General features: G+C 37.8%; 1 protein-coding gene across 14 annotated transcripts in view; it reads right to left on the bottom strand.

The window, feature by feature from the left end:
• The window catches only part of dock3 (dedicator of cytokinesis 3), a 232,888-nt gene that overhangs the window by 5,987 nt on the left and 212,097 nt on the right, over positions 1-14,804 (bottom strand). For 8 of the 14 annotated variants that reach the window (XR_014532300.1, XM_083534341.1, XM_083534347.1 and 5 more), the window contains 12 exons: positions 14,477-14,643; positions 11,779-11,865; positions 9,774-9,953; positions 8,302-8,385; positions 8,091-8,207; positions 7,863-7,981; positions 6,103-6,226; positions 5,933-6,014; positions 4,416-4,534; positions 3,277-3,364; positions 1,837-1,956; positions 227-309 (listed from right to left, as the gene is read on the bottom strand). Coding sequence is in view for 13 of the 14 variants with exons in the window: in XM_083534341.1 (XP_083390467.1) it covers positions 227-309; positions 1,837-1,956; positions 3,277-3,364; positions 4,416-4,534; positions 5,933-6,014; positions 6,103-6,226; positions 7,863-7,981; positions 8,091-8,207; positions 8,302-8,385; positions 9,774-9,953; positions 11,779-11,865; positions 14,477-14,643 (1,370 nt within the window). In the remaining variant the exon portion in view is untranslated. The remainder of the gene's footprint in view (positions 1-226; positions 310-1,836; positions 1,957-3,276; positions 3,365-4,415; positions 4,535-5,932; positions 6,015-6,102; positions 6,227-7,862; positions 7,982-8,090; positions 8,208-8,301; positions 8,386-9,773; positions 9,954-11,778; positions 11,866-14,476; positions 14,644-14,804) is intronic. The other 6 variants (XM_083534349.1, XM_083534351.1, XM_083534352.1 and 3 more) reach the window with 1 other exon arrangement.

The raw sequence follows: 14,804 nt of genomic DNA, 5'->3' as shown, positions 1-14,804 counted from the left end.
AAACCTATACTTATTGCATGGCTAATGAGAAAAAAAAACATCAGTGAATCAGTGCAGAAATGGTATCAAAAATCCAACGGAAAAGAAAAGATGACCTTAATGATGGAACCCTAATGATCTAACCACCAATTCAGGATTCGGGGGGAAATTCGGACAGGGTGTAAAGGATGTTTTAAATCGCCAGTTGCATGCAAAATACGGAGTGTAGAAATTTCTCCAAAGATACCTTTCTTAAGGAGCGTGCAGGGAGAGCTGGGGGGAGTTCACCAATCTGCTGCTGGAAAGCATCAAAGTGCATTGAGAAGTGCCCTAAAGTGAAGGACACCACAGATTTTAGAAACAGCATGCATTTTTACAGAGGTAAAGAAAATTCTTCCTGAACATTCTCTTTAAACAATCAGGATAGGCACAAAAGGGAAGTGGTGTCCCATATGAAGCGGGAAATCTGCAAGGATGGCCGCTTGAGGGCTTCAAATGAGTGAGATAACCATCTAGGGTTGCAGCTAGATTAATCGAGCAATCGGATAAGAAGTTATTTTTCTTTATTTAAGAGCAATACTAAAAATACGGAAAATAGAGAAAAATAAGACAGGTCTCTTAAAATGATTTTTTTTCCCAATGCTGAAAAATAAATAAATTAAAAAAGTAGAATGGAATAGAAGAATATCTGTAAAAAACTAAACTCTTTTTCGTTTAATTGCCAAAATCAATTTGAATAAAAAAAAAAGAATAAAATGTATAATATAGAAAAAACGTCATAATTAAAAATACAATAATCTATTTCAAATTACTGTAAAAAAAAAAAAAAAAAAAGGTAATCGCACTATACAATGATTACGTATTGGTATGAAATGATCCCAAACTTTGAAAACTTTCTCGTTGGTTTTCTCCCCGTTCCTCCATTTTTCATTCTGCAGTATCTTGTGTGTTCACCTGTCCAGAGTACTCCAGAGTTTAGTGGGTGGTGCATCAGTAATAATAGTCCGTGGGGAAACACAATGCTCCGTGCGTAGTTAAATGGACTAAACAAATAAAATAAATAATTTGCTTTGATGCTTTTTTTTTTATTTTTATTCAAATTACTCAAGGAATTGTTTCAGGCCCATTTTCAACCATGGCAAACAATGACCCTGATTCAATAAAGACACTAAAAACATGTGCAATGTGCAAGCCGATTTACTAACAGGATGTCTGAAGAAATTACCAAGGAAGCTTAAGATAGATTTGTCTGTTGTCTTAGTTTTTTGGTCCTGATGATTGTTGTGTTTCTATTATACAGTAATCCCCCATTTTTTTTGCGGTGGTTGCGTTTCCAAAACCACCAAATGAAAAAAACGCGAAAAACGGACGGACAGTACTGTACTGTATTAACATTTTACTTCATTTTATAATGAATAATTATATTTTTATTAATCCATTTCATTATTTTAACATAAAACTCAATAAAAACAATTTTCTATAAGTTTTTTGGTCTATCGTGCTTTCCGCGAGAGACCGGGAAAATCAGCCAAACAAATTAGTGATGTGGCGAATGCAATTCCGTGATAAACCAGCGGCGCAAGATTGCGGTAAAGCGGGGGATTTAGTGGAAAAAATACATAGCAGTGCCAATGTACCACAATGAACTGTGCACCAGCTATTAGATTTAATGTGCTGGAGTCCGTTTCTGCTATTAACTCAGATCATAGGTCTTTTAAATAACTTTTGCAGAAGGTTTTATTCATTAGTAGGACCCCGACACACATTTATAACTACACTGCTTTATGTTAGGCTCATATTATAAACATTTATTTTTAACAATTTCATGTTCATATTTGTAACTCTAAGCTATCTTACCAGGAGGAAAGTTGCGAGGGGGCACAGGAGGAGCCATCACACTGCCCACATGGGCCGAGTGGAAAGGCAGCGCGTCTCTTGTTCCACTGTCCAGGCTCCAACTGCTAGGAGCAGACAACACTAAAGAAAAAAAATTATTTAAAATACAAAAATTTGCAGCTTTTATACAAAAAATTTTTAAATTATACACTATATGGATAAACGTTTGTGGACTTGAGATTGCACTTGAGATTTGTTTGTGTCCTTTCAACATCCCTTTCTACATTTAGTTCCCATTTACTGTTATAATAAACTCCAATCTTTTGGGAAGATGTTCCACTACATTTTGATATGTCAGCGTTCCAATTCATCCCAATAGGGTTGAGGTCAGATCTCTACAGCAGGCTATTCAAGATCTTCCACTCCAACCGATGTAAACCATATATTCATGAAGCTCACTTTGTGCACAAATCGTAATCCTGAAACAGGCCTATGTCTCCTTGTTCAAGTGAAGGGAAGATTTAATGCTACCACACCCAGAGACATTCTATACAACTGAGCATCTGAGGTTGTGGCGGCCGTTAGGGAAGGAACCACATATAGCTAGAAATGTCAGGTTTCCCAGTACATTTGTCCATATAGTATATTTGCAGAGGCTTACAAAATTAATCACCCCTACAATTTGAACCATTAACCAAGGATTATTTCTTAAATTAATAATGACACTTAGAAGGCAGAAAGAGGAAATTATATTTAATTGGGGAAGGAAAATTAATAAGACAGTGAGTGGTTATGCCATGATCTACATACTTCTGAAACTGGGATTATTGCTTTTAATTACGGCATTGCACTGAATTATTGCAAATTAAAGAAATATAATGTCAATCTCAGAATTGGATAAGATAAAAAAAACATATTTAACATCAAAATGTTATGAAATGTATTTACATGTACCAATTATAATTTTATATATATTAAAGGATATTTTAGTGGCTAAAGTGGTCATCATGAAAAAAAAAAAGTCAAATTGAAGACTTTTTAAGCACTTTTTAAGACAATTAACAATGAATTCATTTTTTTAAAAACACACAAATATGTTGTTAGCAACTATCTAAGCTAAACTTGCACTGAGTTGCACATAGCTGAAAAAGAAAATGTTTTACGTTTGTGCTACAATCCCAGAGATATCAGCAACAATAACAGAAAGCTGATTGGCTGTTGCATGTTGATCTCATTTGTAGTCATAATACATTGAATTATATTTTGACTAGCGAAAGAAAGATCTACAACACCATGGACACTAACAAACAAAAACATTCTTAAGTCCCGTGGTAGCATTTCAATGGGCTTTAGAGGTAACATAACATGGACATTGTAAATCAAGACCTGTTTTAAAGACAAAATATCACAACAAAATAGCTACCTTAAAAAAAAAAAAAAAAAAGCATTAAAAAAAGCTACCTTTTTCCACCACAGAGAGATTGGGGTCACTGCATGGCTTGCATGGGCCGATCACTTGATGGAACAAGGCCCTCTGCAGGTTAGTAGGCTAGAGACAAAAAGTTGTATTCATATAAACTATAGACCATATAAAAGTATACAGTCATTTCTACAACAATGTATATAGAAAATGTACAAGTAAATTAAATGCATAAGAGTAGTAGATGCTCTAATGATCTAATGATCTTTGAAATTTACCAGGAAATAAGGTTATTCTACAAAAAGAAAGAAAACTGTATCTTTAGATTATGCACTAGTCTTTCACATTGATTATGACAGTATGTGGACTGCTACGAGGTGGTTTCGAAGACGATGCTAGATGATGAGCTTGCACTTGGTTGAGCTGCGGACCTGCCTCGCCTTTTTCAGTCGTGGAGATGATAGGCTCTTCCACTTTGACTGTTGCTTTGTCTCAGGGTTGTACCCCTACAAGTTTCGTCACCAATATGATCCTCAACATAAAGGACGTGTCATGCATGACATGATGACAGTGGTTTTGGGCAGACTTTGGACTTGGCAGCGCATGTTCAAATCACATGAGAGGATTGCCTGGACTGTTCTTTTTGACACACCTACCACGGCAGCAGTGTTGTGGATTGTTCTCCAACAATCATCGTGCACAAGTTGCTGAATGGCTTTGACATTTTTGGGTGCTCGTTCAAGGTCTTCCTATCTTTTGTCGTCTTCCATTAATGTTCTTCCACTCTTGAAGTGCATGTGCCACTCGAAAGACCTCGAAAGACTGCAGAAGCGTCATAAACTTTATGATGAGCTTCCAGACGTGGTAATGCACGTGATCAGAATAGCACTAGCTGCACAGCTCCCGATGTACACAAGATGATGTGATTTGACACAATGACTTATGATGGTCGGTGCTCCCTGTGACTGTGCGTGCACCCTTTTGCTGTTATCTGTTTGTGTGTTATAAAACAAGTCTCAAAACTGTTTAACACCACCTCGTATGATAGTGTTAATATGCCAATTTTCTATTGTCCTCTTTTATAAAATACTGGTGCTGGGTTATCCATGTGATAAAAAGATGGGAAAGACAGTCAGGCAGTACTGTATGTATTCACGTCTCATGTTTCTCGTGTGCGTACCTGTCCATTCTCACTGAGGTTTGGGTACATGGCGCTGCTAGGCCTATCTCTGTGTCCTGGCAGCAGCATCAGCATCTCACGCTTGTGCCTGTATCGATCAGGCAGTGATGGGGAACCGACTGTATGAGAAAAGAGAAATCGATGTACTCTTGATTCGAACATCAGCACTACTAAGTCTATAATGCTTTACATAAAATATTCCCATTCAAAGATAATATATAGAGTAGCTCACAAAATTAAGTACACCCCTCACATCTCTGCAACCATTTTAGTATATCTTCTCAAGGGACAATTATATAGAAATGAAACGTATATATTATAGAGTAGTACCGCTTGAATAGCAGTATAGATTTACCATCCTCTAAAAATAAACCAACATTCGGCCCTTATTGTCAAAAAAGCTTGTAACAAACATGAGTACGCCCTAAGTGATAACAGCTGTACATTGTTTAACCATGCAAAGCCACATGTCCACAAATCCATTCATGTTCATGTTTTTGTCTGCTTGACAGGACCATACAAATTTGTGTAAAATGTGGTGCTTTGAGTCCTCATGCTGTGCGTCAGGTGTAGAAGCTGGCTTCAAAAAACACACACGAGTGCTGCCAGCATAGCTTTAGAGGTTGCAGGAGGTCTGCTTGTCAGTGCTCAAACCATACGCCGCACACCGCAACAAGTCAGTTTACATGGTGGTCGTCCCAGTAAAACGCCTCTACTGTTACTGGCTCACAAAAAAACCCTCAAACAGTTTGCTAAATTCAACCTGTCCAAGAGCATGAATTACTGAACCATGTCCTGTGTTCTGATGAGACTAAGATAAACTTGTTTAGCTCAGATGGTGTCCAGCACGTGTGGCGACACTCTGGTGAGAAGTACCAAGAAAACTGTGTATTGCCTACAGTCAAGCATGGTGGTGGTAGTATCATGCTCTATGGCTGCATGAGTGCTGCTGGTACTGGGAAGCTGTGGTTCATTAAAAGAAACATAGATTTATACATATACTGTGACATTCTGAAGCAGAACATGATTGCCTCCTTTAGAATCTGGGCACAATAACAATCCCAAACACACCACCAAGGTCGGTGCTGAAGGTGAAGATTATGGAGTGGCCAAGTATGTCTCCCAACCTGAACATTATTAAGCACCGGTGGGGCATCCTCAAGTGGAAGGTGGAGAAGCTCCATGTGTCTGACAACCAGCAGCTCTGTGATGTCATTATAGAGAAGTGGAAGAGGGTCCCAGCAACAACCTGTGCAGCGCTGGTGAATTCTATGCCCAGCAGGATTAAGGCAGTGCTACATAACAATGGTTCACTTAGGGTGTACTCACTTTTGTTGTTTTGTCATTTGAGAACATAAATTTAAATGGTAGCTGAAATGTGATATATATATATAGACTCTTAATTTATGCCCTGTGCTGTGTTTGGAGAGATTATTTAAAAGCTTTTATTCACAGTTTTAACAAGATTTTAGATAATTCACTGTTTTCCTCCTTGGGGTTAGTGATATCCAGCTTACCTCGGATGCTCCCGGGGCCTGAGTTGATCATTTGAGGAGGAGCAGAGTGAGTAGAGCTCAGGCTGGACGTTGAGGGACTGGGCTAGAGATTCAATAGTTTACAAATTAATATGAAATAATCTTTCACAAAAAAAACTTTTTTGTTCACTTTGAAGATCATGTGGACTGACCTGCATACGGTAGAGCTCTTCAGGATGCTCCATCAACACTCCGTCAGTGAGGATTAGTAGGTTCCCTGTCTCACTGGAGGAGAGGGAAGATGAGGAGTGACGCACGGTACGCAACAGAGGCGCACTGCGGTGAGCGGGACGGAGTGGAGTGGTGGGAAAATCGGTATGGCAGCATAGCAGTGATGGATCGCCAAGGTTCGGAGGTGAAGACAGTAGACCAAGGCGGTGGAACAGTAAAGAGGAGACCAAAGAAGTGGCAATTGATACAAGATAAAAAGTAACACAATGGCATTGATAAATGATGCAGCAAAAAATTTGAGGAACACAAAAATGTAGGTGGAAGGAAAGGGAAAAAAACAGTGAGGAGAAGAAGAGAGAAAAAGTAATGAGTAAAAAGTAGAGGATGGTGTAAATGAGAGTGTTTGGGTCAGGAGGAACACACTGGGTTCGGTGTGCTCATGAGAAAATGATGGATTGGCTAATGCTTCTCTCAAAACCCACATGACTGAACCTGAAACTTTAATATATATATATATATATATATATATATATATATATATATATATATATATATATATATATATTTTGCACTTTTTGACTGAACAGTGTGGCACAGTACAGAGTGATAAATCACCCATATTCCTCTATGTTGTAGCTACGCTATATTGCCAAAGTTGTGTGGATGCCATGACACATGACCTTGTAAAACATTCAGTTCTTAAGACATGCACAAATTCCTCCATTTACCTCTATAATAACCCTAATTTGATTTACACTCATAATCTCATAATAGGACAGGTTTGGGATACACGCTTTAGGTCCAGTAAAAGACGATTGTAATGTTAAAACATGACAAAAGCAGTGGTGGACAAAGTACACAAACCATGTACTTGATTTAAAGTAGAGATACACAAGGTAAAATATTACATCCGGTCATAGTAAAAGTGCTCCCTTGAATAAAAGTACAAAAGTATTTGCCTTCAAATTCAATGTACTATAATTTTTAATGGCTATAATTTTCCTATTGCCATTTCTGTTACAAGACCCTTTGCTTATTAAACTCAGTTTATGTAAAAAGACTCAAATGTTACTCTCAACACACTAGAATGTGTGCACAGTTATCATCTAGAATGATATTAAGTGAAATGCTAAAAGAAGTGAATGTAGTTGAGCAAAAAGTAAGATATTTCATGTAACATGGGTCATGTTTTCATTCCAATTAACTTAGGATACAGGGTTAAGAATAGAGGGTTAGATTTAGGTACACTACATGGACAAGTGTGTGGACACCTGACCATACGATTTGTATGTGCATCCCATTCTATATTTATTCCCTATTAAGTGTTACAATAACCACCACTTTTCCGGGAAGATGGTCCACTAGATTTTAGAGTGTGTTTGTGGAGGCCTGGGGTGCAGTCAGCATTCCAATTCTTCCCAGAAGCGTTCAATTGGCTTGAGGTCAGAGCTCTATAGCATGTCTTCCACTCCAACCTATTTAAACCATATATCTTCATGGAGCTCACTTTGTGCACAGGGGCATCTTCATGATGGAACAGGTTCTAGTCTCTTAGTTCAGATGAAGGAAAAATCTCATGCTACAACATTGAAAGACATCCTACACAATGGTGTACCTCCAAGTCAGGTATCCCAGTAGTTTTGTCCATATAGTGTAGGATTATTTACTCCATGAACATATCAATGGAAGGTCCTCATTAGGAAATAGAACATAAATGTGTGTTTGAATATGTTCTGTTCACCTGTGTCTGTGCATGAGTTTGATGCTCTCTGGACTCATAGGATTATGGGATTGGAGGATGGCTCGTGGATTGCTGGGTCCCGAACAAGCTGCACTCAGTCTTTCCAGGCCGGGCAGACCCTGCAGGACACACAATAAAAAAACACACTCCACTCGAAATATAAAACACACAAAGTGTGCAGCCGTAATCATGCCTGAATGGTTGCAACAGCAAATGTTGAGTTCTCACATAGCACAGACTGCTCCTCATCATCTGGAACTGATCAATTAGCTTCTTGTGCAGGGGACGCATTTCCGGGTGTACCAGTTTCTCATGGACCGCCAGCCCTACGCCCAGAATGTGGACCTTAAACAAAACCCAACATATTATACTGACTACACACATCCATACATTTTGTTTCATTTTAGAGAACGTGTTGCGTAGAGCTTTCCATCTTTACCTGCTCTTGCATGAGGTCTTTAAGCTGAGTGATTTTTTCAGTGTCCTCTGGGTGAGTGGAGATGTATTCTTTGTCAAAAAACGCCTAAAAATACACAGAAAATAGAATCAATATTATTTTTCGTTTCTTTAGGCAGATAGCGTTGATTCATTTTCTGTACAGCAGTTCTGCTGGGTTTACTTTAATACACATTCTAATACGTCTTGTTTATATTGTACGAGGTTCAGTTTTTCTGAAAATTAGATACTTGTCCTATTTGGATGGTCCTATTTTGACATTTATGCTAGGTGGTATGAACTGTGTTTCCCATCAGCCACTGCACATCATTCACATTTCCATTTATGGCATTTGACAGACGCCCCCTCATCCAGAGCAACTTACAGTTATCTCGTTCATACATGTTAACATGTCACCTGTCTATTTCCATACCTCATTCGTGTTCTTGCTATTTATTCCTGTTTGGTCTTGCGCATCGTTTAATGACATAAGGAGTCTCCGGTTTCGGTAGCAGCATTGTAGATTGCATGGATTTGTGGTTTCTTTGTAACTTCACAGGTTGCAATATTGGAATATTGCTTTTATTAACTTTAATAGAAAGAAAAAATAGGGGACGACTGTTTATAGCTGCTATAATGTAAGCGATAATAAGAAATATCATGGATGTTCCACAATAATAAATATAACTATATAAAGGATGCTGTGCACAAATATTTAGACGATACCCCGCCTTGCCCAAGGGTCCAAGAGTGGCTGTTTGGCAATTCTGGGGCTTGGACCCTGACCTTTCGATCAGAAACCCAGTGCCATAACCACTAAGCTGCTGCTTCCAGTGGACACACTGATGGTGTGTTATCATTGTATTACACTACACTGTAGCTGTATTCTCCTATAAATCACTCACTGCTCAATGGTTGATGCTTAATGATAATCTGATTGTTTAAAGAAAACATATTTAGCTATGTAACTAACTGGGAAAATAGCTACCAGTTTAGCAACTGCTAAGTTAACTTGCATTTGTGGTATAAGTTGTGAATTTTGTCTATGGTAATTAGTGAATACTTGTGGAAAATGGTGAATATAATATATTTATCTTATTATATAATTATGTAACATACAATTCTATAAGAAAGAATATTTAAATACTGTTACTGTTTCGTTTTTCTATTGAATTTTCATCTCAAATAAAAACTGAATAAAGACAGAAAAAAGACTGAACTGCTGTTAATTGTATTGCAGCGTACTGTAAAGCCTTTAATGTTCATATTAATGTTCTCATTTGGCCGCATTCGCAATCGCCATTCTCAAAATTTTGCTCAATCACGATCTTTAATTAAAACTCAGCTAAAGCTTACATGAAGCTAATCTGCCTTCCGAAAGTTAATTAAAAGGCTTGTAGACGAGACACTGCATATCAAACATAGTCGTTTGATAACAGCAGGCCTGAGCAATGCTTGTTTTTCTGGATTTCTGACCTCCTGGTAACGAGCAATGCCTCCGTTGACAGCCGCATCAATCACGCCATTCAGACACATGCTAAGCAGGTTAATGTTGCCGTGCAGCTGCTTGTGCTGGTACTGGCTGATTAAAGTGCGCAGCTCCAGGTTCTTATTCTCCACCACAGAGATGGCGTTCTCCAGCGGACTCACTTCAACCTAGTGGAGAAAGGAAAGAATTACAGATTACAGCACCTCCAAACACAGCTGTAGGATTAGTTTTCTAGGGCCAAAAATACCTGCATTGCATTTCGGTTCAATTTGATTAACGAAAAAATTATGAAATAACGTGGCACACTTTTTACAGTAGAATTCCCATTGTTGCAGCTAAAATATATTCGAATAAAAATAAAAAAAATAATAAAAAATAAATAATTTTACAATTATACTCGATCTGAAAAAAACTTTTCGGGGGCTTTCATGTATATTGATTTTAAAGCTAGATACATAGTACAGCCAAAAACCAACAACAACAACAACAACAAAAACATTCTTTGTTGCAGTAATTAAAGCTAATTTAAATCGTTTCGCATTCTACTGTCCATTTTATGATTGATGGGATTCACTTTTTAAATTACTTGAAATCATTTGATCTGGAAGTCAAATGTATTTAGTCAAATACTTTAGACATATAACCACGCTTTCCTAATCACGCTCAATAAGAATAAACTGCAAACAAAATGATGCAGAAAGGTGGCACAACAACCCACAGTTGAGAAGAAAAGTTGAGAAGCAGCTCTTCAAAGGTACAACATACAGTGAAATCCTTAATTTTGACTGTTTGGTAAAATAAAATTAAATAAAAAAGGATTTAAAAAATAATAATTAATAATGAAATAGAACAAAGGAATATAATAATAATGTAAATATAGTGGCACTATTTATTTGGAATCACATTTTGGGAAATCATTTCTGGGTTAATTCAGTTTTTAAAGTCAGTTTTAATATCATATTGTAATAATTAATATTTTCGAAATCACTTCTGCTCCAGTTTTAATTGAGTAAAGATAAAAAATGGGTTTAGATAGTTTATTAAGATTAAATTCAAAGTTTAAATCAATTCACCCAAACAATTAACAATAGTTACTTGTCTTCTAGGAAATCAATATAACTTGGTTTGATGCAACATTTTCTTGATTTCATTAAAATTGTATTTACTATTTAGTCCAACATTGGAATTTATTTCACAAAGATGTACAAAAGTTAAGATTATTTTCCATAAAGTCATGCAATAAAAATGGAATATTAAATGATATTATAATAATGATAAGAATATTATTAATAACATTACAGGTAGTCCCCGATTTACAGAGATGCGTTACAATGAGGCAATCTTAATATAAAAAATATTCAAAAGTTGAGACATGACCTAGTCTACACAGGATGGAGATCAGTATGGGGTAATACATTGTAATTTGTCAATAAATAAATAAAAAATATATAGCACATAATTTAGCAAAAGAGAGCAATTTACAGTACCATAATGTATACACTTTAGAGTATAAATGTATTTGGCAACGTGCACAAGTGCCGGTTTTGTGAGTGGAGGGCGGAGCCGAACATGTTCAGTTTCAGTGTCCGGTGACGCCGATACAATGGCGAGTAACGAGAGCTGAAATTCGGCTTTGAATCACCAAAAACACAGTAATAAAAATGCGCTCTAACACTGAGACCACATAACTCTATAGACCGCTGGCGAGAGTAAGGCATCTCACAAGGCGGGAGATGGGGGTACCTCCTGGTAGTGTCCCAACATATCATACAAAAATTTAAATGCTGTGGAAAAATGTAATCGATAGTCATCGTGAGATAAAAAAATTAGTACGTCGAACCAAACTCGAGGACTACCTGTACTTGTTTTTTTTATATGATTTTATTCAATTCTTAAGGTTTCACAAAAAACTAAAACAAAAAAATTGTTTTCTAGCAAGGTCCTTATAATACTTTTGTAAAAGGCAATAGCATTAAACCGGTAACCACTAACCAGCTCTCTTTTCTCCACCTCAAACCAGCAAGAGATGCCTGGTAAGGGATGTGTGAGGATAAGTGTGGTCCTCTCAATCCACAGACTCTGCAAGGATGACAGAAAAGCACAATTTTCTGTAATGTTCATAATAGTAAGAATACACATAGCAAAGAATACCAGACGCCAAAATAGCTTATTTTAGGCAGTAACGAAGATTTTAAACACCCTCCCATAACCCCAAGTATCCTCTAAATTGTGCAATATCATGTTTGTGCAATATTAAATATATATTTCCCTCCTCTCTTCATCTTCTTAGCTAACTATACAATCAATGTACTATAATGTCACGTTCAGGCTCAGGCCAATATGTACTTATGTGCTTATGTCTTATATGCTCGGTCATTTAGTTGTTTTAGTTGTAAACATGTATTAGTCTTGTTTCAGTTGTTTATGTTGTATAGTATATGGTTAAACAGTATGTCACAAAAGTGAGTACACCGCTCACATTTCCATTTTCCCTCGCAACCATTTTAGTATATCTTCTCATGAGAACATACTATAGAAATGAAACTTGGATATATTAGTCAATGTGCAGCTTGTATGTTGTAAATAACTCAACATACAGCCATTACTGTCCAAATAGCTGGCAGCAGAAGTGAATACACCCTAAATAATAACAGCTGTACATCATTTAACCACCAAGTCACAGTTTTTGTCTGCTTGACAGGACCATATCTCATTGCAACAAGTCGGTTTGCATGGCCATCATCCCAGAAGTACGCTTCTTCTGAAGCTGGCTCACAAGAAAGTCCACAAGCAGTTTGCAGAAGAAAACCTGTCGAAGAGCATTTATTACTGGAACCATGTCCTGTGCTCTGATTAAACGAAGATAAACTTGTTTGGCTCAGATGGTGTCCAGCATGTGTGGCGACACCCTGGTGAGGAGAACCAAGACAATTGTATCTGGCCTACAGTCAAGCATGGTGGTGGTAGCATCATGGTCTGGGGCTGTATGAGTGCTGCTGGTACTGGGGATTCATTAAGGAAAACATGGATTTCAACATGCACCTTGACATTCTGAAGCAGAACATGATTTTCTCCCTTCCTTCAGAAACTGTGCCGAACGGCAGTTTTCCAAAATAATAACGACCCCAAACACACCACCAAGATGACAACTGCCTTGCTGCGGAAGCTGAAGGTGATGGTGTGGCCAAGTATGTCTCCAGACCTGAACCCTATTAAGCACCTGTGGAGCATCCTCAAGCAGAAGGTGGAGAAGTGCCAGGTGTCTAACATCCAACAGCTCCGTGATGTCATTTTGGAGGAGTGAAAGGGGATCCCAGCAACAACCTGTGCAGGTAAATTCCATGCCTAAGAGGATTAAGGCAGTGCTGGATAACAATGGTGCTCACACAAAATATTGACACTTTGGACACAGTTTTGACATGTTTTCATAGGGTGTATTTACTTTTGTTGCAAGTTATTTGGACAATAATGGCTGTATGTCAAATTATTATCAGAGGGCAGTAATTCTGTACTGCTATACAAACTGCACATTGACTAAAGTACATCCAAGTTTCATTTATTATGGTATTGTCCGGTGAGAATATATAATTAAATGTTTGCTAAAATGTGAGGGGTGTACTTACTTTTGTGAGATACTGTATATGTATTGTTTGACAGCACTACTGTGCAATGACGAGAGACAGAATTAGAAACAAGTTTTTTAGAGGGACAGAGCGTGTAGTATGTTTTGGAGACAGGGTGAGGGAGGCGCGATTGAGATGGTTTGGACATCGGTAGGAGAATGCTGAGGATGGAGCCACCAGGAAGGAGGAAAAGAGGAAGGCCAAGGAGGAGGTTTGTGGATGTGGTGAGGGAAGACATGCAGGTAGTTAGTTTGAAAGAGGCAGATGTATATTACAAGGGGGGTATGGAGACGGATGAGCCGCTGTGGCGCCCCCTAATGGGAGCAACAGAAAGAACAAGCAGCAGCAAATTAAATGTTTGAGGATGGTGCCACAACAACCCATATGCTGGTTATGATTAAAGAACATGGCCAAGAAATTTTAGAAGCTGCTCCTGAGTGGTGCAACTCAGTAAAAGAGGTGTATGAGTAAAAAGATATGACTGGGAAGAATCATGTGTTGGCCTTTATGCTTGCCAGTCAGTAACTGGTGTAACACAGGAAAGTTAGCTGGTGGGCCAAAATTGCCAAATAACCAAATTAGGGAGAAATATGAAAAATAAGAAAAAATGATCAAAAGTCACTGATTTATAGAGTATTTTTTGTGCTTGCAGCTTTCGTCTTAGAACTCAGTTTTTTCTGTTCTTCAAACTCTTTATACTGAGAGTAGACTACACATGAAATATATATTTATAGAACCCCAGTGAGACTAAAGTAAAGAAAGAAGTGGCAGCAAAAACCAGGGTGAAGCTAGAAGAAGAGGTAAACAGGAAATTAGTGTGTTCCAGGGCAGCAGTTCACTATCTGTAAAAGCATGAGTAAATAAATGGGTTCAAACCCCATTACAAAGCTGGCAATTCAGAGATCCTAACATGAAAGTGATTCCTACTGGAAATGTTTAGAAATAATTAGGGAGGAATAATCAAATAAATATCAAACAACTACACCAAAATCAACAAAATACATTCCTGTATATAGACTGAATTGTTTTTACATATGTTTTTGCAATTGCTTTGCATTCTTTATTACCTTGAACTCATTGTCCTTGTCTTTAGGGCCTTTGTGGAAAGGCCGGTCGTAGCGAAAGCGGCGCACATTGTTCACACGGTAGAAGCTTTTAATACGATCAGGCACTCGGTCCATCTGAAGCACTTCTATGTTTTCTGGAACTGGAGATACAGCATAGATCTGCAAGTCTGGGAGGCTTTGTGTCAGGGAATTATCCCTTTTTTTTTTTTTTAAATGATGCACATAACGCACATGGTCAGAATAGCACCAGTTGTCCAATGTGCCCAGGATGATGTCTTACAGCACACTGACTTATGAAAGTCGGTGCTCCCTGTGACTGTGCATGCAG

The sequence above is a fragment of the Silurus aristotelis genome (assembly GCF_946808225.1).
Source record: "Silurus aristotelis genome assembly, chromosome: 28".
Taxonomy (NCBI): domain Eukaryota; kingdom Metazoa; phylum Chordata; class Actinopteri; order Siluriformes; family Siluridae; genus Silurus; species Silurus aristotelis.
The sequence above is the reverse complement of the archived record's forward strand: the minus strand, read 5'-3'. Positions and strand labels throughout refer to the sequence as shown.